The 27,849-nt window shown below is 39.1% G+C and overlaps 1 protein-coding gene across 2 annotated transcripts in view; it reads right to left on the reverse strand.

The window, feature by feature from the left end:
* BRAF (B-Raf proto-oncogene, serine/threonine kinase) overlaps nt 1-27,849 on the reverse strand; it is a 78,654-nt gene that overhangs the window by 35,232 nt on the left and 15,573 nt on the right. For both annotated transcript variants that reach the window (XM_075705868.1, XM_075705860.1), the window contains exons 2-4: nt 26,864-26,965; nt 16,189-16,452; nt 534-637 (exon numbers count right to left, since the gene is read on the reverse strand). In XM_075705868.1, coding sequence (XP_075561983.1) covers nt 534-637; nt 16,189-16,452; nt 26,864-26,947 — 452 coding nt within the window. In that variant the 5' untranslated portion in view covers nt 26,948-26,965. The remainder of the gene's footprint in view (nt 1-533; nt 638-16,188; nt 16,453-26,863; nt 26,966-27,849) is intronic.

A 27,849-nucleotide genomic window follows, 5' to 3' on the forward strand; every position in this document is an offset into this window, starting at 1 on the left:
AATGCACTTTTTCAATCAGCTCCAGCAGTGGCTGATTCCTTGGTTCCAAGGTGACAGATACCTTTTTAATCAAATAAAGTGCTTGTGAAAGTACCTGGTTCCATAAGAGTTCCAAAGAGATGGCTAATTTTGTGCAGTAAGATAATCTACAAACTTTTTAGGGCTGGAAACTCAATTTTTTTTCCCCCACAGGAACTCTACCTTCAGTTAAGAATACATTATAACCAAGTCAAATAAAACCAAAAAGTTAACAAAACCTATTTAATACTTGTTTGGTTAGCATGAGTTTGATTAATAAGCATTTTGCCAGCAGTCTATAAGCTCATATTACTCTATTATGCTGTTCTTGAAGTGATTAAATTTCTAAGAGTTTGCCACTCTCTTTGGACGTCTTGAAGGCGCAAATTGTTTTAGTACAAAGTATCGTATCGTTCTGAACTTTGAAAACAACTTCCATGATGTTGGATAGCATCGGCTATACCAGGTAACTCCAAGAGGAGATTCTAAGAGCAAAAGCCACACACAAACCATACCCATCTTGTATTCTGTAAACAGCACAGCATTCTGGAATAAGACCTCTCATCATCAGAGCTTTCTTTAGGCTGTCTCGGACTGTCACTCCACATCTTGCTGGAACCTAGAGGTCAAATATAAAACAAAATTAATTAAAACAAGTTCCAATTTATCTCCCCAAACTGATGTAAACATTTTGACCCTCAAGTACCAAAACCCACTTTTCATGATGCTTTACAGAATGCTACGTAAGAGGTTTTCAAAACCTTTTTCGTACTGTGGAAAACTTTGTTGGTGAATAGTATATAAGCAATCTAGCTCAGCTAGAAGAGAGAACAAGCTCTACATTTCTATTAGCATTTGGAATGAAATCCTGACCCAACTCCAGAAATGACTTTCCAACTCTTCTCAACCTGAAGAAAGTGGAGACACAGCACACAGATAGGTAATAACTATGTACATCTATGAGAAGTTCAGGCCAACCTGTAAAATTAAGTGGGGCAACATGCCAAGTAGAATTAAAATGAAAGAACTAATACGGACTACACTCAAAAAACCATGATAAAATGTAAACATTTTATTTTTTATTTCTAAAATAGAAGATAAGCATGCAAACAAGTAAAATAAAACAATCATCTGAGTCAGGCAGACCATCACCTCTCACTTTAACCTATATTTGCAACTCTACAGACACTTCATATTTGAAAAACATATTCCTCTCTTTTGTTTCACTATTTGAAAAGTTTAAGTACCTAACAGGATAGGAAGAATGGAGACGCACACTAAAACTAGCCAAGGAACTTCAAACTATGCAAAGTAAAGACATTTTCCTTGCCTCTACTCCATTCTAGCTGTAAGCCTATCTTATAGGAATAAGTATATCATCTCTAGGTATACCTGTGATTTAACAGTATACCATGTCAAGCCATAAAAACAGAACAATACATAATCTGGTGATTAAGTGTAGTTAAGGTGTTGAGTATTACCCACTTACTATTTCTAGAACTCAGTAGTGAAAATATGTAACACTTTAGGTGGTATACATACTGGGACATCTCCTATAATCATGGACAGTACTCCAAACATGGACTAAAAGAAAAAAAACATACTTAACTATCCAAAAACGTCTGCCTGAACACCTGAGACTCAATTCTAGCTTGCTAGTGGCCTAAGCCAGAGCCCTCAGTAGCCAAAAGCAGTCTTTTAATCAGCTTCAACTGGCTTTGGATGAGAGCCGAGTTTTTGCTCCTTGCACTTAAATTTCCATGGGTATTTAGAGGCCCTATGTCCTACTTAAGGATGACAGTGAAAAGTAGCAGTCTATTTCAGGTAGCTTTGTGAACACCACTTGAGGTTACGCTATATATTGCATTCCTAGAACTCAAACATATGCTCTCTCAGAAGAGACAAATTAAAGGAATATTTTGCTTCACAATTGTCCTCCCATTAATATGAAAGTGCTTCTTAAAAGATATTTGTGCATTTCATCTGGTCAACACATAAACATTTAAAAAAGAATTTCTACTAATTCCTTGGAAAAAATATCCTATAGCATACTGCTTTACAATCTTGATATTCAGCCTTAAGTGACTTTGTTTTATGCATTCCATTACTCCTTAATGCGCCTTTTTATTAATCTAAGTAACTTCTTCCCATCCTAGAAGTTAACACTGTGGCTTTCAATCATTTGTCATTTATGGTCATTCCTCCGGCATAAAACATCCTTAATTGTTACTAACACCTCGCAGTGTTATTAAGAGGGAGCCTGGGAGTACCTATTATTGTCAATATCGTCAACAACTTTCCATTGTAGAACTCAGCCCTCTGTTGCTTGTGTGTCTACCAAACTAATTGTTCACACTGAAAGCAACTGTTCACAGGGTTGTTCTGTGACCAGTACCCCCTGCTCCTCACCCCTGGCAATGTGCTTAGCGTAATTAGCACCACTTTATGAGGCAAGCAGCCATTCTCTGTGACCGAGTGGGTCACGTATTCGTTCTCTCTCCCCGCATTATCAGGCCCTGAAGTTCCTGAGAACCAAAGTAGACAAACCAAACAGATTTCTTCTTCCCCTCCCTGCTGGCCTCAAGGTTCCTGGGTACCACGCCGATTACTCCCTTCCTTGCCGGCCTTGAAGGCCCCCGGCACCCGGGGCCACCAGGTTGTGGTGACAGCCCCGTCACACAACAGGGAAGCATAATGGCACCCAGAGCACTGTCAATAAGATCAAGCAGTTATAAGTTCTAAGGGGGGAACTTGGACCGGAGCTGCTGCTGCACAGTGAGACCCAGTGCCTGCCATGGCCAGGGCCGCCTCCACCGTCCTCTGCTTCCTCCCAGGATTGAGGAAGTGACTTGTATTCTTTTATATGAATTTGGAGTCTAGACTATGATTGTTACATTGATACGGCAAACCACATATTAAGATTTGACCTGATCTGCAGAGGCTCCAGGTGATTAGAAATAAGTTAATTTGTATTATAAATTTTGTATTATGCTACTCATGAATTGTACTATACTGCTTCTGCTTGTAGAGATCCTGTAACATTCTAATCACAAATTCTGCGCTATACTAATCATAATACCATGTTAAGAAAATGAAGCTTTAATTCTAACTATGATTTAGTGCCGTCATCATGCTGCCAAAGATCCCTAAAGGAACCTGTCTGTCCCCTCAGTGTCAGATGACAAGTTCTCCCTGCCTCCAACATCTCTATTTACAAATAGAGAGCAAGTATTTTTAAGAATTAGACTAAAATCTCTGAGGATTTCAGAGGTGTGCTCTAACCTCCCACACACGTCAGGTCCAATCATGAGCCACTCCGACGGAGCAAGCGAGTGTTCTTCAGCTCAAGGCTATTTGTCCTGTAAGTACAGCTCCCGATGGACTGAGGTAGAACCCGGTCTACCTTTCCAGCAACCTCAGTTACTTCACCACTGATATCCATAGTGGAAGAAGAAATTCAAATACTGAGAGAGTGACAGACAGACCGCGGGGAAAAAGAAGGGAATGAAGAGAGCCAGGAAAGTGGTTGGGCATGAAGGGGAAATGGGAGAAGCAGGATAAACTTAAGAACTGACCAGGGAAAGCATGTGCATACTGGGAGAGGGGATTGCCATCAGCAGGTTGGTGGGAAACAACCAAGCAGGACAGAGGGAAGACAGACTGAAGAGCTAAATCCTGGGCAAGGGAACAGCACAACAAGGAGGAAAAGCCAAGGAGTGGAAGGGTGACTAACATTAAAGAAGAGATGAAGAGAAAGAGGGGAGGAGCCTTGTGCTCACTGGAAGACATTCTCTTCCTTCAGCACCGATTCTCCATAAAAGGCAACAACGTTCTCCCGAACCTCATGAATCAAGGGTCTGCATCAGGAACCAAAAAGTTCCAACTCTATTAATGAATTACAGTGGTGTAAATAATGCCACTTCAGGTGATTTTAATTTTTTTTCTTTCTTTTTAATTCCGCTGAAAAAGAGATTTATGAAGCTACAGGCTTCCTTTTAAAAGACCATTAAGGTCAGAAAGGCAAGCTCTCAAAATTTGGGAAGTATCAGAATGAAGGCTGCCTACAGCTACACAAGGGCAACAGGACTATGAAAAATGTGCATTAAGCGTCTTGGTCATTTATCATTCACTGTTCCACAGTGTTACTTCCCCAAGTTCCCTTCATTAAAATCTGAGCCGTATTTATGCAACTTGCAATTAGAAACATGGACAGAACATTTGTTCTCTTCACTGCCATTTGCAACAAGATCCAGCTAAAAAAGTTAGGGAACTGTTTTGATTTCTCAAAATTGCCAGGATCCTGAATCAGCATCACATTTAGAACATTCTCGTACAGAACTCCTGAGCAGAGACACAGAAGGCTAAATTAAAAGAACTAAACACTAGAATAAATCCCTGTAGTATTGATTAATCATTTTCCCAGACTGGTACAGTACGGTCTATCACCATCTGTGCATGTAGCCCTTCAGCCCCCTCCTTCAGTCCCTACCAGCGCCTGCTATAAAGCAGAAGTCTCATCCTGCAAAGCATTCCCCTCTAAAACTTTTCTCCCCCCATCCTCTTCTCACACGCAAATCACAGCAAAGTTAAAGAAAAATCCAGCTCCAAGACAGTGATTTGGAGAGCAACTCAATCTTAAGAAAAAAGAAAACCAAATTCTTTTTTCCCAGCTAACAGACAGGCTCCCCGAAGTAGGACTTTCAGAACAGCTTCCTACTCACCCCCAGCCAGAGGGAGGGTGGGCATCCCCCCAGCCTGGGTGTGGAGGGAGCAGGAGCACCGGTGCGGAGCAGCCCCCGGACCCGCTGAGCCCCCAGGCCGCCTGGCAGGAGCGGGCGGCTCCAGCCCGGCAGGCATGCAGGAACCAAAGTGGGTTTATCAATTCCATCAAGAGTTTTGACAGGATTCCCACAGAGCAATTTAACCGAATCATATCAGCATTTTCTGACAAAATTGGTTCCCCATGAGAAAACTTCTCATCTACTCCGATATACGCACCCTTACCACTGTAATCCAGTAAACTGAAGAAAGTTTGCATTTTAGTGAAACAAAGAACGCTTAATATTATTTCAAACCCATTTTGTCCACGTCCATCCATTATCTTTTGATCCCTCTATTTTGTAAATAAAAGAATCTAAATGTTTCACAACAGTTACCACCTACAAATCCACGCTACTCAATTAGGGGATCCGTTTCCAAATTCTAATTGCTAAGGATTTTCTTTTTAAGTTACTTACATACCTAAGATTTGTAGATCAGAGAAGATTTAGGTTTTTATAACAATTTGAATAGTTGATTCAACAAACAATTTTCAAAAGTGAAGAGCATGGGCTATACAATAACTAAGGAATAGTACGGAAGCTGCCAGTACAGACTGCAAGGTAAGTTTAGTGTGTAGCTTACTAATATACCAGAGAAAGTAATTTACTTGTGCATCTTGAATCGAGCAAGTAGCAATTCAGGAAGACACCAAAACACGTGCTCAACTTAGCAAATGTGAAGTCTCAAGGAAACAAATGCAAATTATTCCAGCACCTCCAAAAATTCTCAAGGCAGAGTCCTACTACCTAAACAGATTAAACAGAACTATAGCACTTAATTTCCTCATTTCTTTTACTCATATAAACTATTTCTACAGACAGTAAGTATTCATAACAACATTGCTGATATATATTTAGTACTGCAGCCACAAGCATTTAAGCAATGCATAATAAATAATTTATTTCTGTAAATGGGGTCATCCCGATTCAGTAAGAAATTCAGGGCTACATCCCTAAATAACTCTTACATCATTTTTCTAACATCAGAGCAGAAACTGGCATAGTCTCAGTAAGTTAAAAATCCTTCCTTACACCAGTGCTGTCTCCAATATTTTATGGCAATAAAGAGACTGAAGAGACTGACAAGCACTTCAAAAAAATCAATGTATAGGTATTCTCTGGAAGTGGAGAGGCTGGACAGCTCTGAATATCTCTCATTATACTTCTCAAAACTAGTTAGCTGGTTCAGGTTTTACCTCAGCCCAGCACTGTAGTTCAGCTCACTTTAGCCAAGTGTTACGTATGTATGTACGTAAGGTACATACAACATAATTTAGAGCTTCAGAAAAATTCTAAACAGTTAAACAGAGTACGGGGTACAATAACAAGAATATTCCAATAGTATGGATTGTGAAATACCACTTCAAAGTACTGATTTACTTATGTCAACACATACACCTTGTAAGATCACACTTCCCCACCCCAGTACCTGTATGACTAAAAAATGCCAGCAACATTCTTACAGAATTCAATGTGTTGGGAGAGAAATAAGCTAACCTATCTTTTTGCCAAATAACTAGTTTTGCCTTCCCATGTGTTAGGTTTTCCGGTAAAAATCCAAACACAAGATCCACATTTAGTTTCTCATCTTACGTATGAAGGACAAATGTTTAACCAAATCAGTCAGCCACTTTTTACAGCACTAATAGATAAAATTAACCTCATCTGTGGCAAAGAGGACATAAGAAGATACTGAACATCACATCCTCTATAACATGAAGAACATGACTTTCACACACAGCTGTTCTGGATTTCAGGGCATGATGCTCCGACCAACTTCCAGGAGAAAGCAGCATTTAAGAATATACATTCTTAATGGAGCACGTTAGTAAGACAAATGGGAGACAATTCCATTGCACTAAATCTTGTTTCTAAGGGAAGTTGAACAGAATTTACTCATTTTACAAAGCAGTTACCACTCCATCAAATGCATCCCATTTAACATGCAAAGACGCTGGTTACCAGCACCCATTTGTACCTCCAAAGCAATTAAGGAGTACTCATTTGTAGAACACAATGGACTGATTTATGTCAATACAGAAACATTTGCTCAAGAGTATACCATCACTAAACCACACTGGATCAAACCTACTGTGCCTAGTCAACAGCAGCCTCCACACTATCATTTTTCAAGCTTTTGAGGGACAGCTCCCAAACTGTGTTTGGAAGAGTAGTGATCATTTGTAAGGTTACAGTGGACAGTGGGATCACCATCTTAAAATTTTAGTTAGGGTGAATACCAGTGCCAGAAGTTGTGAAGGCTGTCAGTGACCCACTAATAAAAAAAAGTTTGGAAAATACAGCTTTAGACTTCAGACTTGAGAGAAATGCTCATCTAGAAAAATATCTGTAACCACTACGTGGGAATCAAAACCCAAGATCTTGACATTTCTGTTCAAGTGATGAAAAAGTCATCTGACTGCTCTCCAAATCAAAACCCAAACACATTAGAAATTGAAGTTACAAAATAGCTCAAATAAATCTAATAGGTCAGACCCAGAGTCCACTTGCGTAGTATCCCATCTCAGATGATCACATTCCAAATGCTTTAAAATAAGGGGGCAAGAAACTACCACAGAAGGGCTAGAATTCACATGCCTCTCAACTGTTGCAACTGATCCTAAAAACAGATACTTTCATCTCCAGGTAGTATACATATTCTCTACAAATATGAAAGCTTTGGTTGGTTAGTTTACTTCAACAACACAAGCAGCCATGAATTTAAGTATGACTTACTAGACATGGAATTAAAATATTTCTTCCTACTATTTTCAGATTTGTGACTTGCATTCCATTTCATTGAGTGTCTGCCTAGCACACCATGAGGTAAAGGAAACACACTCCAAACAACATCTTCCTCCATCATTCATTACTTTCTACAGACAGACTTTCCCCTCTCTCAAGGTAAGAAATCACTAAGCTCTCCTTACTTGAGGAATACTCTTAAAAAGCAGCGATCAATGCTGCACGAGGCATTCCAGATAACAAACCATTGATTTTATAATGGCAAGTTTTCAATATTGTTTGACTTTGCAATCTAAGACTGTGTGTCAATAAAATTGAAGTAGATTAAATTATTCTCCTTTCATCACATACTAGTTTGAATTTATCCAACATTGAGTTTAGCTTGCACGGTGGGTTAACCCCAGCAGGTAGCTGAGCACCACTCAGCTGCTTGCTCACTCCCACCTCAGTGCGATGCGGGAATAGAATTGGAGGGATAAAAGCAAGGAAAGTCCTAGATTGAGATAAAGATAATTTAACAAGTGAAGGAAAAAAACAAAGGGAAAAAAATTTCCTAGTGATGCGGAAGCAATCACTCACCACCAGCAGACTGATGCTCAGCCAGTCCCTGAGCAATAGCAACTTTGGAAAAAATCCCCTCCGTTTTATTGCAGAGGATGATGTTATATGGCATGGAATATCCCTTTGGCCAGCTGGGGTCAGCTGTCCCTGCTGTGCCCACTCCTAGTCGCAGGGAGAAGCAGTCGGAAACAGAGGAGGCCTTGACCCTGTGCAAGCACTGCTCAGCAATAGCTAACACACTTGCTGTGTTACCAGCACTTATTTTGGTCACCAGTCTAAAACACAGCAGTATAGAGTGCTGCGAAGAAAATTAACTCCACTCAAGCCAGCCCCTGGTACAGTCTGCTGTAGCACTGCTGCTCACCTTGCTTCACTAAACACCTCCCAAGGCACATTCTTCAGGCTTTCCTAGACATGAAAGACTTACTAATGGTAGCTGTAAAGTCTATTTCATTGTACAACTCCTGTGATGTAATAGCATTCTGTTTGCTTATTGACAACCCAAAAGAGGTCTTCCATGGTTAAGCTTCTTCCCAATGAAAACTGGTAATTTAGTCTCCAATTTGATTTTGCCTTTCAGCAACAGGATAGGTAGGCCAACAGTTCTCCCTGACAATCCAAGTATTACAAAAAAAAAAAAAAGTATCAAGTAAAGTTTACTTGAAAGTAAGCTACCATTTACTTCATTCTACCAGTCTGTTCACATGATGCATAAAATTCCAAAGCATTCAGACACATTTCAGCAAGCATCCATTGGCATAGGCTACAAACAAACTCCATTTCTGCTGCATGTTTGGTATGACATGAGAGTTTTTAATTGTTTTTGATTAGAAAAACCTAATCATGTTAAATCAGGTGTGTAATTAAAAGCAAGAAACTCATTTATTCAACTGCCTGAGCACTCCTTCTCTGAATTTTCCTTATACTTGAAAGGTGAAACTGGTAGGACAGCTTGAATGCCTATAGAAATCCAGTGCTTACTACTCGGTAAGCTTGAGGCACAAACTCACAGCATAAACTCCAGAAAGTAAGATGCAAATCTTAAGTCAAAAGAAATGCAACAGGTACCAGATTTAAAACCAGAACATTTGAAGGAGCCCAGTTGTGCATGCATGATGAATTAATTTATGCTAAGAATTTAGGTAGGGTAAAAATATCCGATTCTTCCAGTCTTCATGACTGCAGAGAAGACCACATGATTGCTTGTCTAATTAAAAGGCAGATGTACTAATTAACCAAGGTGTGACAAGAGCAAGAAACCTGAAATAAGAGTCACCCCCATGCACAGCATTTACAATCCTGTTTAGTTCCTGTAAGTCTTAAAAATACAAATTCTCCCGTTTAAAAACTTGGTCTCACATTTGCATTTTGAGAACTTTAATGAAGTTTCTAATACATACATACCTATGATACTTATATGAAGCATACCAACATATCAAAGTGGAAAACAACTTTACTGGCCCAAATTTATGCTGAGCTTTTACACAAATCACCTCTAATTATTCTTAAATTTAAAAAAAGCAAAACAACCAACAACCAAAAAACACACAATCTTCTGTAGTTGAACATAGAAGAAAGGGAAACTTTTTAACCAAAGTATTACTTTTGGATTAGAAGCTGCCATAGGAAGTTTTTAGACCTCATGGTGGGTGAAAACGCATAATGATTTGATCCTATCCAGAATCTGCAGAGAGCTTACATACTTGGAGGCCACTGAGCCTTCCCAAAGCAGGAACAGCATCTGCTACTCTTCCCTCCCCACCCCCAGTTTCACTGTCACTACTCAGACCCCTATGGACAGAAATGAAATTCAAAACTACCAAATCCGCTCCTTCTTCATGCCCTCAGAAAGACAGCAGGTGCTGAAGCTGTGAGAAAGGACCCCCCATAAACTCACTAAGCAGAGCAGCAACTCCTTTACCACCCTTATGACAACTCCACCAAGATGGTCAGAAGATGGGAAGCAAACATTTCCTCTGGAAGCTAGCAGTGTGCAGCAGACAGCAACAGGTTACATACAGATTAAGAGCAAGAACGATCACCACCTGATGCCTTTCAACTACCCATCATTTCTTACACCTAAACACCAATTTTTTCCTAACTTTCCATGCTCCAGCATACCAGCATTCAGGACTGCTCATTTGCTTTCATACTGTTTCTTCCCACACTGTAAGTACTTGGCTGGAAGAGATTTCTTGGGTAATCAAAATCATTCAAGGCTGCTAATATAAGCAAGTTACATGATCTTGTTCATAAAGTACTTGAGTCAGAAGCCCCTCCACTCCATTCTCTTTTTTCCTACTAGACTTCACTACAACATCAGAAACCTCCTAATATTGTTCCTAAGTTATGACTAATGTTAGCCTTTTGTTGTTGTACCAGGTCTTGCATTAAATGGCTTTTCTCAGAAGTCTTTATTTCCTTGCAATTGTGAATGGGGAACTTTTTTTTTTCCTTATCCCAAGCCTACCATTTTAAAATTGGCAGTCCCAAAGACATGCAAAAGATACTTTACCCGTGTGCTCACAAAAAACAGCTCCCCAGCCCTCTAAGGAGAACAGGGAGGGAGGGGAATAGCACACAACTAGAAGCAATCCCCCAAAATGCTTAAATCCTGTCCTATATGCAAATACCATATTCCTGTAACCTTTACATTCCTAGAAGTCTGTTTAAGCTCATTGTCTGGAACTCCTCCTTTTCGGTTCATTTGAAACTTTTTCACTGTCTTCTGCCTCTTACATTAAACTGAAATTATCCTGTTGAAATCTTTAATGACTTCTTCCCATATCTCTGGATCAGTTGTTAATCCTCATTCCCCTTGAATCACTACCCCTCCTCAACAACCAGCTGTGTGTCTCCTTCCATTTCATTTGTATGAGTGTCTTCTGTTTCTTTTCTCTCTCTGCTTGCACCTTCAGTCATATTATCATATAATTTAGAAAAAACCAAAAATCCTAATCCACAACACAATTATCTAAGGATCCCACAAGCTTGTGTTCTCTTCTGCCTCCATGCATTCTCACAGAAATCTCACCGGTAAATGTAACCTATGCTGTTATGCTGACACACTCTCATCCACTTCCCACTCAAGACTATCTCCCTTCCACCAAAACGAAGTCCGAGCATCTAACAATCTCTCAGACTAGCAGCCAGCTCAAGGTCAGAGTTCTAACCTCCCTTTTCCATCCAAAAGCTCTCCCTTGATTAGCCATTTTGTTACTATCCTCCCCACAGCCATTTAGATCCCTAACCCAAACAAGCTTTAAACTAATTTTTCCCTACATTCTCCCCACCCACAGTTTGGAAAAGGCTTGTCGATTTGTTCTGCAAAATAACTGACAATCTCAGGTAGACTTATTACCATCTTGCACTTCTATTATTTCAGCATCCTTCTCTGGCCTAGAACAAAATAAAAAAAAAAAACCCCACACAGACTTATCCTGGTCACATCTATGCAGAATGCTTCTCCAAAGGACATTTAACTTGCAAGTTGAACCATGCCACTAAGGAAAGAGGAAGTATACACATACTGCAGACATTTATCTCTCTGCATTCTGGGGATAAACTTGGTTTTGCTTTCAAAAAAAGTTACATTCCAACCCTGCTGTGTCACCAGCTGAATCAAGATGCTGACTTCAACTGCTAACTGCTCATCAGCAGTAGGCTCCATCGCTTACTAGCTAGGCTTTCAAGGAAGCACCTTCACACCTTTTCCTACATTAGGAAAAACTTTCTATCCAACAGTCTGCTTTATCATGACATGTACAAAGAAATTTGACATTAGCTACACTACCTATGCACCAGAATCACTTACACTGATCAACATGGTCTCATTTCTTTGTACTCCATCCATTTCCTCACATTGTATTTCTAATTGGAGCCAACTCAAACATATGTATTTGCCCAATCCTACACACAAACAATACTACTAATAAACAAAAAATGTAGACAACTCTCAAGTAACAATGCAGTTGCTAGTCAAAAATGTAAGCATCTCCCCCCTGCCACCATTTCCTGCATTTTTAATAGCTCTAAACAAGTACCAGAAGGCTGTCGTAGTACTTTGGACCACTTCACAGCATGATCAAAGATAAATGAGGAGGTTGGTTCTCCATTACCAATTTAATGCCAGGCTTTAAATTAAGTCAGTTTAAGAACTGTCATTGCACTCCCAAATAAAAATAAACAAAGGCTCCCTAGTATCTGACAGGATTTCTCACCTCCTGAAGTGGGTCTGTGTTTGGAGGTAGAGACTGAAAATATTATTGTGATATTAAAAAAGATTTCTTTCAGAAGTAGATAACAAAGCAGTTACGGTTGGGGTGGGGGGAAGCTTGTTGCAACACTGCAACTTTAAGAGCGTCTCTCCTCTCCCAGCTACACACTTGGTTGTAGGACACATTTTACCCTTACTTTAACAGCCATACAGAATGGGGACTTGGGCAGGGGCAAGGCCTTAATGGCAGGTACCATATATTTTCACAAGGAATCTCCTTCTTACTTCAACCCACCACATCTGAAGCTATCCTGTATACTTGAAAACCCTAAATGACCATTATGGCTACATGAGCAAATGGCTCAGTTAATGGGCACAAGTGAGACACGACAGGTCTGTTTTTAAAGCCAGAGGTTATGAAGAAAGACTAAGACATGTGCAACACTTCTCTATCCATTGAGAGAACGAAGGAAGTGTAGTACAGCAAGTAATCTCAGTATTCACTTAAAACTGCTGGTTGGTAGCCTATCATCCGACTACTCACAGTTAAAACTGCAATGTAAGCTGCGGTTCTTTCTGAACTGGGTTTGCTTTTGGAATTTCCTTGGTTTTCAACAGACGATGTGGAGGATCAATAAATATTGAAAACAGAGTAACTACATTAAGAGTCGCCACACAAGAAATTCCCGACTTCCTCAATAACATGAGCACTGTTTCAAGTTTCAGAGACATGAACTTCAGCTCCAAGGCCATTAACCCCAACATTTGGAGTTCCTATAAGCAGCATTTTCCAGATCCAAAACAGAGATAATGTACTAGGTCTATTAAAAATAAAGTTCAACTCAGCAATGTAACCATATCCAAGCAATACGTAAAACTGAAGTAAAAAGAAGTCAGCTCCCTCCCAAAAGAGAGTGAGCCAAAGCTGAACCATTAATTTGCAGTATGTGCCGACCAGACCTGAGTATATATTTCCAATTGCTTATTTAGAATAACAATTTCAACCAAAAATGGGTCTCTCCTGGCAGAACTGAGGCCAACTTCCACCTTGCTACACAGCATATGAAGCTGAATCCTGTCAACCTGAGCTTCCAGCCAGCAATCCCATGTGTAGCTCATGCCTCCCTGCGTCTGCAGGCATCTGCCTGTTCCTTTATGTAAGTGCATCTACAGACACACTTATACCAGATTTGAGACTAAAGGGACTTGTACCTCCTCCCCACCACTAGCTTGTCTCCTACCCTTTTGTCGGTACTTTTTTTTTTTTTTTTTTTTTTTTTAATTACCACAGCACAAGACTATGGGTTTTCCTGAAGCTCTGCTCTTAGCGTCCCACATTTAGCAAGCTGGAAACAAGCTGCAGGGCTAGACTTGTATGGCAAATGGCATTTAGACTCCAGCAGAAAGCTGGAAACAGGAGCAAGAGCCTCTCCCTGACTACACCCAACTTAAACCACATTTGCCTCCCATAGTAATGAAAGAGCATCTAGATTCAGTACTGGAAGAAACTCCTATGGCCCTGCTGCCAGTCACTGAGTACTACTGCTAAGTGCTACAATTCCCTCATCACATGACAGCACATCCTCAAGCTAGAAAGTTAACTCTTAGTCAAGACATGGCAACAGACAAGCTGGCACTCTTGAACTTAATCTGTCTGGTTCAATCTGCAAGCTCCTAATGAACATGACTGATACCACAGAATCACAACATTCACCAAAACCCACAAAGCTTAGGGATAAAAGTGAGAAGAAACACTAGCCCTGGAAAGCACAGTCGCACACATGTTTTTGAGCATACCAAGCTGATCTGGTACTGTTACTTAAGAGCTTAAAGATGCATTGGTTGAAGACAACCTGTTTTACTTTGATTAGAATGGACCAACAACATGCACAAAACCACATCTCAGATGAGGCAAGACAGTTCTGTATTGGCCCAAGATTGTATCACCTGGTTCACACTGAAATTCAGTTGCCTCTGTTTCCCAACTTATAATCAGATTTGCATATTCAGTACACACATCTGAACATCAAAAAAATTCATTCTTGCCTACAAGTTTGACGTAGTATATTTCATAATTATAACCTATTCTTTATATAAAGTGATTCCTTCAAAAGCAAAACAGAACTCAAGACTTGAGAAAAGCCTTACTATACCTCTGATAAAAGGGCTGAAGAGGAGGTGAAAAAGAGGAGAGGGAAAGGAGGAGAAAAGAGTAAGAGTAGAAATACACTGTATGGCTTAGAGGACAAGATAACACATAGGAGAGACGGAAATGCACAGAACAATACAGGAAGCCATACACTATGACCCATTGGAGGAAAGAAACAAAACCAACTGGTGGGACAGCCCCATTACAGGGGCTGAGGCTACAACAGGCACACAGGGTGGGACAGAAGGCATGAAGAAGAAACCAGAATCTCTCCAAATTCCACAATGTGGGTAGTACTACATGCCTAGCCATACCTCACAGGCAGACAACAAAATCACCTCGCTTAACACTGTACATCCGCGCAGTGGTCATAGTTTACATTACACCCCCATTCTCTAGGTCAAAAGCCAAATACTACTTTCAATCTTTAGCGATATATATAACAATTAAGCAATATATAAAAAATCAGGTGAAAACAACTGCCCTTTAATCTGTTGTTCCCACTATAAGCCTTATGATCTCTCTTGTTCGGTGGGGCAGGGGGAGGAAGGGATGGAAGGAAAGCAGCAGGGGAAGGGAGAGGACATGTTCCCAATGCCCAGCACTACTCAGTTTATATTTTTTCCTCTTTGCCAGCAATTCAATTTCCACAGGCAGTCACAGTCCAGCAACAGCCAAACCTGACCAACTGCTATGAAAAGCACTGGTTTCACAAGGACACTGGCTGTGCTATCCATTCAATTTCCCACTTGGTCTGGAACCACAGCTCCCCTCTTAAGTGAGGAGTACGCACCGCCTTGCAAAACAGAGCCTAGACTATGGCTTGTCAGTAACTTCACGTATCACAGTTTGCCGTGTGTTATTCTAAAGCATGGATCAAGGCTTTTCAGTTGGCAGCTCTTAACCAGTAAAAAAATCCCGCCCATAACGGACAATTATTAAGTAGCCAGCAAAAAGTCAACTCTTCTTCCATGACTCCAGAAATCACTGCAACATTGTCAAAACTGATAAACACTAGTTTTTGAGCAGTTTGCAGGCAACACTTCTTGCCCCTCCTGACAGCAACTATGTCCCTCCCCTAGCCAGTTCTCTACACGAGGCCTGATAGCATCAGGGGCCCAACACGGAACACTCACCACAGTGGCTGGGGAGGAAAAGAAAAAAACCAAAACCTCAAACCCAAGTGATTCTGCGCAGCCCTCCTTAGCTGCAGGAGGCTGGTACTTGCTCTAAAGCATTCACTGCTGCTAGTAACTTTGACAACATGGAAAACACTTACTTTCCCCAATCTTGCCCTGTTACACTAATCAATAATTTTACATAATACAAGAAACAGAGCTTCCTGCCCCCTCCTAACCATTGTAAAATGGTAGATTACTATTTATCCAAGAAAGCTGATTTGAGAAAAGTATTTCTTGAGGTATTTTCATTGTTTTAAAACTCCTGAAAGTTTTGTATTCTGTATTGTTGCTATAATGGAAGTCTTTGTGTTAATCCTGTAGAAAACATTCAACATATCAAAACAACTGAGTGTGGCAGAGCACAAACAGTGATTGTGCCACGTCTCTGACATCCAGACAGGTATTTTTTCAGCTCCTAAATTAATAACTTTTGCATACAGAGGGAGAGAGATACAGGAAATACTGAGGTTACAAGTATGTGAATAGAAACTGACTCACCACAGTCCTTTGCTTGTTGGGCAGGAAGACTCTAACAATAGGCTTCTGTGGAGACTTAGGGTTATTCCGTGACATATCAGCAGGGTTTTGATAAACTGAAAGGGATGAAGGTGCTACAGAGAGGCTAGAGGAGGAAGATGATGCAACTGTGTCTGTTGAAGCCGAACTGGAGACAGAGAAATCCGTTCCGTTCCCCATGGATTCCAATAACTGCTGTTCTCTCTGCTGTAGAGCATCTAGTTTGCTGGTGTACTCTTCATAGGCCTGTGACGGAAGAGCAGCTGTTTTAATGATGTAGTAGCCTCAGACAAAAACAGAAATCTAAATTCAGAATGAACACAAACCAAAACCCATTCTAAACTAACTCAAATTTCCCATGAATATGAACAAAATGGTCTGGTCAAATTTTTCAGTAGAACACAAAGAAGAAACGGTTTTCAATTCATTATGTTAAAACTTCTGAACCAACAACTAATTTTTAATAGATTAAATGTATAAGTGGATAAAAGAAACCATAAGTCACAGTTTCAAAGCACCTGCACTAAATAGTCTAATTCAAAACTCTACTTTAAAGAAGACAGCAATCTTTAACAAATATTGTCAGCTGCATTGCCGAATTACTGTGCTACAGCTAAATTTATCATTCTGTTGGAGTGACAGCTAAATACATCTAATGCAATAATTAAGAGAAAGCTGAAATCTGCTTATTACCATCTGTATCTGACAACTCACCCAGCTCATTGTTCACCATCCTTCACCTCTGGCACTATCCTTTCATACCAGATAGTACAAAAAACTTTATTTCAGTTAGAACACAACTAAGTTTGCCCTGTTACAAAGTCATCCATAAACATGTAAAAGTGATCCTTTGAAAGAATTTTTTAGCATCTGTATGAGATCAATTTAATTTTCCACCAAGTTTATGTAAAACCTGATTACACACTGACCAAGTTTCTTAAACAAACAAAAAATTCAGTAACATTAAATTTGCCCAGTAAGTTTTTATTAAACATAGCCAAGTTCAACATTATTGCCAAGCTCTATAATACAAATATGTAATCGGTATATATTTTTGTTTAAAGTTTGTTTCCATCAACTTTCTTTGTCTTGATAACAAGAAAATTTTGATTTGTATCCAAATAACAATTATTTCTTCAGCATATAAATTAATACAGAGTATCTTAAAAAATCTGAATCAGTTAAGGAATGCATGTTTCATGCTACATAAGCATGTCAGTGTTAATCAAGGACATGTTAGACCTTTACAGACAAGAATAAACAAAGATCTTACAAACCTAACTTCTAAGCAATAGGGAACAGAATTTTCTACTTAGTTCTCCAGCAAGACCAAGATCTATGCCAAGCTGCATAAATTTTCAATGCCACAAAGGATATTTATTAGGGAAAGAGACTTTTTTTTTCTTTTTTTTTTTTTTTTCATTTGCTTTCCTCAAGTTTTCTGTGCATAATGTGCTGCTAGTTAAAAGCTACAGGAGAATTGAACTGACCAAAAAGTCTGCGGGGTCTAAATGTGGAAAAAAAAAAACTGAAGTTAAGGGAAAAAATAACCAGCATTCAGTAGTGCTGCCACAAATACTACATTTTACTATTAATTTAAGTATCTGGGCTGTATGTGCAGGTTCACCTACTCCAGGCTTGTTTTGTCGAGTAAACAATGGTTGGTCCCTCCCTTTTTATGAAGGTTTAGCATCCCCCAGGATGGACCTATGTTCAAAATTTGTGTCATCACCCCACAGCGTTAACAAAGAGAAGGATAATTTGACAGTGAGGACTAAGAAAGAAAAAGCATTTTAAAGAATGGTGGTGAACATCACAATTTCAAATTCTAAATTTTATGGGTTCCATTTTTAATAAATAGACTTAAGTTGCAGGAAACTGAGAACTACTTACTATTTCTTTTAAAAACTGAAGATGTCACAAATACACCCCAAACTCAGAGACTTAAAACCAAATCATTTTCACTCTAGCCCAACTCTACTGTCAAAAGTAAAATGAAAGGTTACCCAACTATAAATAATGGCATTTTTTGGCTGTACAGTAACACAAGTGTCCGTCTCCTACTTCCAGGATCAAATTTACATGTAAATTCCAATGAAAGCTCCATGTGTCAAGAATTATTTTCAGTAAACAAAAATTAAGAATCATAAACTGTTACCATTTCACCAATACTTTTCTACTTACTTACTTCCTTTTCTCATTAAGATTGCAAAATATTATTTGAACACATGCAACATTGCATTGCTTCTGGATACTTGTGGGCTTAGTTCCTTTACAAGATTATACACATCTCTCAAAATACTCAATCCTACAATGTTTATACTGGCAGCTTAATCTGTCACTAATGCAAACTCAAAGTCAAATTATTTATCTTAAGAGAATAAACAATGAGCATGGAAAGCTTGGAGCTGCTGCTGGCTTTGGGTTCTATACCATTAAATTCTGCATCAAAAACTCTCTTATGGAGACAAAAGCTCTCAAGTACTATACTGTTACTCAGTGTCATAGCAGAAGATCCCGTAATAAGACATAATGGAACTAGAAATGCATCAGTAGACTTTAAATACATTTTTCTCTTTTAAAAAAAATACTTATTGTACAGAAGGAGCAACAGTACATGCAGCGGCAACAGAATAGCTCTAATAAAATAAAAGTACTTTGGCAAGACATTGGTTTCAGCTGATGACTAGCACCCATAGACCTTACACAGCCAACAGCCCAAGTCAAAACATAGAATTATCCCATGAAGTTAAATTGCAAGACTATTACAACAGCAAAGCTGACCTACGGCAAGTATTTCTACCTAAACGAAAGATTATGCTGCAAAGTTGGCCTATCTACAACAAAGACCTGTAGCAGCACGTCATATTAGCAGACAGGCATCAACAGCTACACAAACCTTCAAGTCAGTCAAGGCCCTCTGGGTCAACTATAAGGTTGATTTCTAACATTGTTTTCCAAAAAACAAACAAAAAATTTAAAATTAAGTTTGTAAGCATCTACAGCATGAAGATTAAGCTGAACATTCAAGCAATTCATTAAATTAAGGATTTTAAAGGCATTTCAGAAGGAAAAGTTTATGAAATTTAGAATAAAATCCATTCAGTTTACATATTCCCATTAAGAAGTGAGTAATGTTCTACAAGAAAATACAAATCTTGTGTTCAGCTTGCTATAGAATCACAGGAGGAAAAGAAGGACAAAAAAAAAAAAAAAGGTTGAAAGGTATCCCTGGAAGTCATCTAGTCCAAACACTTGTTTAACACAGAGCTAATTTTTACGTTCAATCAGGTTGCTCAGGGCCTTGCCAAAGCAAGTTTTGAAAATCTTGAACGATGGAGACTCCGCAACCTCTGGGCAACCAGTTCCAGGGCTCAAAAACCACTCTCATGATGAAGAATTTTCTCTTATGAAATTCACTCGATGCTATCTGTGACGTTGTCTCTTCCCCTTTTGCTGTGCGCGTCTGAAAAGAGTCTGGCCCTCTCTTTAGGTTGTAAGAGCCTCCAGATTCCTCCTTAGCTTTCTCGTCTCCATGCTAACCATCACCCCAATGCAGTCACACAAGCAGTGAGTAGATGGGTCCCTCTTCATGCTGGCTACGCGCTGGCCAAGGCAGCCCAGTCTGCAGTTTGCTGCTCTTACCGTGAGGGTGGGTTACTGACAGCTCAGCGTGTTGCTTACCAGCACTCCCCAGTCCTTTTCCAGCAGAGCCGCTACCCAGCCAGCTGCCTGCACTGGTGGGCAGCTACCTTGCCCCACGTGCAAGATGCTGCATTCGTCTGTGTTGTTGTGCTGCTTCTTGTCATGAGGCTTCTGTTGTTCAACTCCTCCAGCTTGTTTATTAGTTGCCAAAAATAGACCATCTTTAATAATATATGTTCTCCTCAACAAATTTATTTGCTGTATCACTCCAAGGCTCCCAGTTTAATGTGAATTTACAGTATTTCACAAAGTTAAAGGAAAATATATATTTGAAAAGCTGACTGTTAGATTTGAATTGGCACACCTTATCAATCTACACACAATTCTATGGCTATCTAAAATAGAACAAAAAGTTAAATTCTAATTACATTGCATATCAGCATATATGCATATCATATAATAGTGTCTCATACATGTGAGAATACTCCTGAGGCTTAAGCTAAGTAAAATGTATAAAGGCCCGCTCACTCTGGAGCAGCAGAGTTAAAGTTACTTCTTAAAATGTTGCAACCTATCAACAAAATAAAAACTGACCTCAGAAGTCAACAGAATTTGCATGATGTTACACAGACGTGCCAACAGAGTTCTGTTGACAAGATGACGACATAGTAATTTCTCAAAAAATATGCATATTTTTGTATTATGTATTTACATTATATTTGAAATTTGCTTTCTTGGGCCATAACCAGGCTATACATTCTAGTAATAACATCTAAGGAAACAAAAAGCAGTAAGTTAAATATTTTTAAAAAAATTAATCTGGCACAAAACCAAGTAGCAAAATACAGTTTCTCTGTCTCCCTGCCCCCTACCACATCTGGTTAGAAGCCCAGTCTAAACTCAAGCAGACCAACTGGTTTTACCATGGTCTCTCCCTCCCTCAATCAATTTTAGACAATATCCACACATTGCAAGACTCTTAAAAGCCTAAACTACAGTTTCCTGGTCTTTGAAACTGAGATTGTGTTTCTATTTAAAAGATGTCTGACCTTTTAGGCTGTTGATCAAATGCAAATCCCACTAAGTTAAATGGGAGCTGAAGATAGACAGTAACGTACGTCAGGATTTCTTCATTTAGTAAGACTCCTAAATCTGTACTTAGTCTAACTTTAGACACTCCAGTTTTGGTCCAACATATTTGATCAGCATCTGTTAGGAGCCTGGTAAAAATTAATTTGAATTTCCCAGAGAACCACCACGTTTCCCAGTGCCTGTACCCAGAGTTAGCATTTTCCTGGAATCCCACAAACACTCTGAAACAACCTGAGATTCAGCACTAAGATCCATTTCAGACTATATCTGCCTGCTGTTGCAATAAGCACACTTTAGATCAGCAAAGAGGTAATCTTCTTTAATTAATTAATTAATTTGACCTCCTGAGTGGATTCTTCAGATATACAGGAATAAGGAATGAAATACTCTCCTGAGATTCCACAACCAAACTCTCAAAAATGGCAACAGCAAGGCCTCTGAATAAAATACCTTTAATAGCCCAGGAAGAGAGAAAGCTAGGAAAAAAACCCATCACGGTAGCTGGGGACAAACATACCTCTACCCCCATGATTCTCATGTTAAATTGCTTCCAGAGTAGGAGTAGGAAAGAGGATGATTCCTTCAACACAATACTAGAAAGCTGACTGAGTTTTAAAACTTTGTTTTGATACCACTATCATTCCATCTGTGCATTTGTATACTGTTTTATTTTGTGTGGAGTCTGAATAAAAAAAATGCAGGCTGCTTACTCTTGTACTATTAACTGAAGTAACCTACAGGTCCAGGATGCAACTCCACACCACACGAAGAACTATTTACATGCGAATGCGCTAATACTGTTCAATTAAGTTCTCACAGATGAAGTTGTTGTAGATAATATTGTACACATAACTACAAGGCAAGAAGGACACACAATGCATTTTGGAAGTTTAAATAGGTAAGGCCTCCCTGAAGAGTCATTAAGAGTCTACAAAGGCTAACAAATCTGATTAAGTCGTTTAAGCACATCTCTCTAAGTTTGAGCTGACTGCTTTTGGCCAGTCTGGACCTGTACAACCCATTTCAGTTTGTAAACAGCATTTGTTGCCAATGCCAAGTTGAAATGCACAGATCTTTATTCTCCTTTCCCTAACTTAGGTTGTCCTTTTCATCAGTATTTTGTTGGTAGAGACAATAAAAAAAAAAAATATTGATGGCCATTGTAGAACAATACACAACTGCATATTTTAACCATTTTTGCTAACTGAATCCCAGCTTTTCCCAGTATCATAATATTAGCCTTCTTTGCAGTAAAGATTTCCAATATTTACAATGCTTAGACAAACCCTTAAGAAAAGGGTTTTTCCACAGTGAATCACAAACTGTGTATTTTGGGAAACAGCACTTCAAGGACAGATATAACGCACTAAGAAATTATGTGGGAAGACAAAAATCATTGATGTTTTCAGCTGCTGTGATACAGAGTGCTTCCACAAAGTGTGGTAAAACCTACTGAGGAGCTCCTGCAGCCTCTTTTCCAGAAGAAAAGAAAAATGCTATTAGTGATATTTCTAAATCTTCCGAGTCAAGCAGTTATTTCAAATATTTGACAGTGATTTCTAGGGGTTTGTTAGATCTGAGATGCATGCTCACAGACAGGGGATGGAAGAAGTTAAGAGCTAGGATTACCTAAGAAAGAATTTTAGCTACAAGCCATTTTTAGATTTTAATACAGCCATTGTTTACTACATTTATTATTTCTTCCAGCTGGAACAAACAGAAAAGTTTTTCTTGTAATCTTATTAGAGAACATTGATAAAATTCCCAAAGCTATTACTAATTATAACAATCAGAAGAAAATTGTGCAGTTAATGACAAATGTTCTTTTCTTTCTTCTGCTCATTTTGTTTCCTACCCCTGTACCTCATGCACACACTTGGAAGTCTCTCTGCAGCTCTGGTCTCTTTCCTCAGCCCCTACTTTCATGCCGAGAGGAGGGAGACAAGCCACCCACTGTCCTCCAGCTTGATGCTACCTTTTGCACTCCTGGGCAGCCGCACACAAGGTAGCCCGCCCAGGCTTGCAGGTCCTACTCTCCATGCTCTACAGCTACTTCTTTAAGACCGTCACTGAGGAGTGATGGATCAAGGCAGGGAGATACCCCTGAATCTGAGTACCGCCTCTTGCAGGAATAATTAAATGTGTGCCAAATTCAATAGCACAGGCCAATCACTTTTGATATTTCAAGAAACCCATTCCTCTTTCACAGTTGATGAATCCTGAAATGATGGGTCAACAATAGCTGTCAGTTTTAGAGTTCTTTTGATGTAAAACACATTGACCCCAACCAGAATAAAAAAAAAAAAGTCTGCCACAAAAAAAAAAAAACCAAACCACCAAACCGTTTTGTCTTCTTACTCTCAGATGAGCACAGAAAAAAGCTTCTTAGCTTCTTTTTCCTTGTAACTGTAACTAAGGCATAAATTCCTTTTTATTTTTAAATGAGGTGTATGTTTTATATTCAATGCACAAATAATTTTACTACATCCTCTGAATGCTCAATTTTCAGAATTAATGTTCTTGTTCAATTCTTCAGCTTTCCTATGCGCATTTCTGCTCCCACAGCCCCTTCCTCTCCACATTTAATTGAAATGCAGTTTTGTCACCAGGTTCAACCACAGCTTTACTTGACAGGTCTGCAGAGGCAGCTCCAACACAGGCCAGGAGCCAGCATACTGGGTGCTCCAAGTTCTGGGAACGTGAGCAGTTAGTAAGCTCCATAAGAAATGAAGGGTATAAAGCCAGACAGGAGTACAAAAGAACCAAATAAATCATATTGTACTGAAACTCTATACACCAGAAGATGGATGGATAGCTGTCAAGCTTTTCACAGGTATACAAAAAGCCATGGTTTTGCAGAAAGCATTACAGTAACAAACCAGATGTTTACAACAGTGAAAGGCAATATGGATGAAAGCAAAAGTGCTCATTTGCAGGTACTTATCTAGCAATTAGCTTTGGCTAATTCCAACTTTTACTAAGAGAAGCAGACAACATACTTGCTGATAGCACTCAAGAGATGATCAACAGGCATAATCTATACAATTCCTCAGGAGTGGCCCACATTTTATGGGAATGGTGATGCCATCCAAGTTACAGAGTAGCAAAACTACCCATACAGATTATGGGTAAAAGCAGGGTAATATTGCACTTTACAGCCAGAAATCAGACTTCAGCAAAACAATCAAAATATAATAGTCGGAACAGGATGGACAGAGTGTAAGTTACATTACCTTCCTGTTCAAGCACTTTGAAGATAGTACACAAACCTACATCAAGACCTAGACATAGCCTAAACGTGAAAGCCTGGCGGGGAAAGAGAGGTCATGCGCAGAAGTCAGTGATGATGCCCAGGTACAAACTGAGCAACAGGCCCAATATCACACAACGGCTCTGTACATAGGGAGTTTGCTATTTCTAATGGAAGTCAGACAGATGAGTTATCTATTGAACCACTTAAGCTACCCATGTGTATTCTACATACTCTCCTGTTCTTTTTATTCATATCAGAAGTACTGTATTTTGTTAGTTCCGCATTTCCTAGAAGCAAGTGTATTCTTCCATACATTATCATACTATATTCAGAGCTTTCTACATAGAGCTTTGTCCTTTCATGCTGCAACCAGGGTTGTTCTGGCTCTTTCTGACAGGTGGAAGAATACAGAAAGTCAAAACATTAGCTCTAGCAGTGACAGATTATATTTAGATAAACTGCTGCGAAGTAGACTCTTGACAATAGAAAGCAACCCCTGTTCTTGACCAAGGCAAAAGCAGCCAAAAAGGTGGGAAATGCTCAGAAAGGATGCACCAGACAACTGCTGCTGGGTTGAAATGAACAGTCAAGGGTTGACAGTCATCTTGCTTCTGACTGTATCGGGTACTCTGTAATGTATTTCTTCTTCTTCTTTCCCTCAACACTTTATTTCTACCACAGAAAATCTACACACTAAACAAATGACAGGTTTGCAGTGTTTAATCATATTTACTTCAATCAGTCCATCTGTGGGTGATCTAATCTAAGCTAATGACCATCCAAAGAGAAATTCCTCTTCTCTCTCACATCATTTTCTAGGTTCTTGGCTCACAGCTGCAAGCTCTTCCCCTTCCTTAACCTTAACCACAGCTTTGGGGCTCACCGGACTTCATCATGACTAAGTTCAGTCTACTAACTGGATGTCAAACTAATCCAACAAAACCAGAATATTCTCCTTCCGGGTTAGTGATTGGAAGTGGCTTAGCCACTACTGGTACAGCAAGTACCTGCACAAAGGAAGCGGAGGAACCACATAGCAAAGACCTAGGAAAAGCAAGGCGTTTCGTTTCAAGGACGGTGGGCTCTTTTCACAGGACTTGCTGTCTCATGGGATAATTCAAATGAAAAAGCAGAATCCCAGTCACTTCCACCTTCCTCCCAATGGCTTACTATTCCCTAGTGAGTACCAGTACTACTTGTCACAAGACCAGCTTCATGATCCAGTAGAACTCCCTGCAGCAGAGGAACACCCTGCTCAGTCTTGCAGGGGTTCCCTACCATGCTGATGAGCCAGAGTTGCAGTTTCATCTCAGCAGCACATGGAACCATTGAACTTGCAAATCTACTTTAAGCTTCATGGTTTGTAGTCACCAACTATTTCAGACTTACCATACTCTTTACACTATCGTAATAATTTCCTACTACATATTTGCAACGGCAAATGCCCTCTTCCCTAGCAATGAACCACAGAATAATCAAAAAGCTTCCAGTGTAGGGATTTCAGTTTTAATTTAGATACAAGCAAGTGAAAAATGGCTGTAATGAACTAACAATTTCACTACCTGAAATCCAGACTTAGTACAGATTAAGCTCATTATTATTGCAATTTGATACACAATCTACTGAAACCAACATACATGTGGCAATATTAGATCCAGACATATGGAATGAACCGGTTCATGTGAAAACATAGGTGTGTTTATATACCATTGAGTGGTTAAAATAGTGATTAGCACTTATTCAATACTCCCGTTTCACATTAGCAACAAGTAAAGCAACTATAGAAGGCCTCATTTGACCTTAACTGTTAAGGATGTTATGTCAACATTTGTATAATCAAGCTAGTGCCCTGCTCTGACATATTAAGATAAAAGCTAGAAGTACCTCAAATAATGAGATCTTTACTTGTAATTACCCAGTGCCTTTAGGTAGCAATTACAATTAAAAAGACTACAAAAGAAGTCTGGTTGACCTCCAGTTATTTCAATACCTCAGAGAACCAAGAAAAGGGCAGGGTTTGGAGCAAGTGATACCCATTCAATCCTAATAGATGTAACTTATGCATGCAGTCCTTTTTTATGCCCTTAATGGCCCTACAGCAAAGCAACTTTATGAATCTGGAGTGATGAAAGAGTACAGAAATTTAATTTTGTAGTTAGTTTACAAATTAAACACAGATTAAAAAAAAATATTACTCCATCCTACAATTTTAAGTATTTCTTTAAGAAGTTCCCTTCTACTAATACCATTTCTTGGATTCTACATTATTATTTTTCAAAAAGGAAAAAAAGTGAAGTCAACTGCTTTGAAGGCAATGTTAGTCTTATAAGATGTTTTCATGTGTATCTATTTGCTTTTAACAACAGAACATACCTTTTTCTACTATACACACACAATCATCCCCCCGCACCGCACCTAAAAAGAATGCTTTATATTTCAGTTGCACCAACATAACTATTACACCATGCCACCAATCTTCCCCTACTGATGCGTATCAGGAATCCCACAGAGTTCCTTTCTATCTCCAGGGAAAGAGTTAAGTTTCTAATACACAAGGAGAATATTCTCTTTTACTACAGGTATTCTCAGCTTTAACATAAGACACTTCATATAAGATTAAGATAACACACTGTTAATCTAACCACATTCATTTGAATGTAAACTTACCTCTAAATATATTGATGGCGGGTTATGCTCTCCTCCAAATTTGTCTAGCAGTGCCTCTATATGTTCTTGTGTTAATTTGATCATCTGTTTGATATTCCACACCTAAAACAGAAAATTAAAAAAATTTATAATCAAAAGGAGCCTAGAGAATCTGTCCTAAAACAAACAAGTTCAATTTTCTTGATATTTAATAACCGAAGTCCGTAATAACAGTATTTTAATTATCAGTGAAAGAGTGAACAAAGCTATCCTGTTCATCCACTGTCAGTTAAACACAGCTTGCTTCTGAGATAAACAGAGAAAAACTAAGTTTGGGGTTAAAATTCAGAAACCACTGAATAAACAACTTTTAAGAACAGTTTATTTTTCGTGTTTATCAAAACCATATTAAGCAGAAATTGCGTTGCAAAGTCTTGCAAGGAAAATACTGTACTACAAAGTTTAGTGAAGGAGTTCTATCAAACTTTAAGTAATCTGTGTAAACAACATTCACAAAACCTAGACCTAGTGTTCTGTTTGCATGGGAATAGGGTGTCTTGATCTGAAAGAGCACCTTCTATACTCTGTCTACCCTCCAAGTTTTCTTACAGACCTTGGACATGATATGGAAAAGACATCTACCTCTAGTGCACAGAGAAAACTTATGGCACTGTACTATGAAACAACTCAGATTGTTACCCATTCTTCACAACACCTTGAAATAGTCAACTTTAGGACTTTGAGACTATTGTAGATGAACGGTGTTACAAATCCTAATTTATACCTAAAAGGCAGTGAAGGACAAGCCCAAACATTTAAAGTAATAATGCTACACCGATTTAAGAAGCTACTTTAGTCCAAAGTCAGAAATGTATAGTGGGGGAAGAAGGAGGAAAAGGAGAATCTCTTCTTCATCAGTACTGTTACTCAGACTATTTATAAGCAAAAAATTATTACATCAGAGTTATTGGACCCAGGACAGAAGAAATTAAGATAATATACACAGT

The sequence above is a fragment of the Pelecanus crispus genome, chromosome 1, assembly GCF_030463565.1.
Source record: "Pelecanus crispus isolate bPelCri1 chromosome 1, bPelCri1.pri, whole genome shotgun sequence".
Taxonomy (NCBI): Eukaryota; Metazoa; Chordata; class Aves; order Pelecaniformes; family Pelecanidae; genus Pelecanus; species Pelecanus crispus.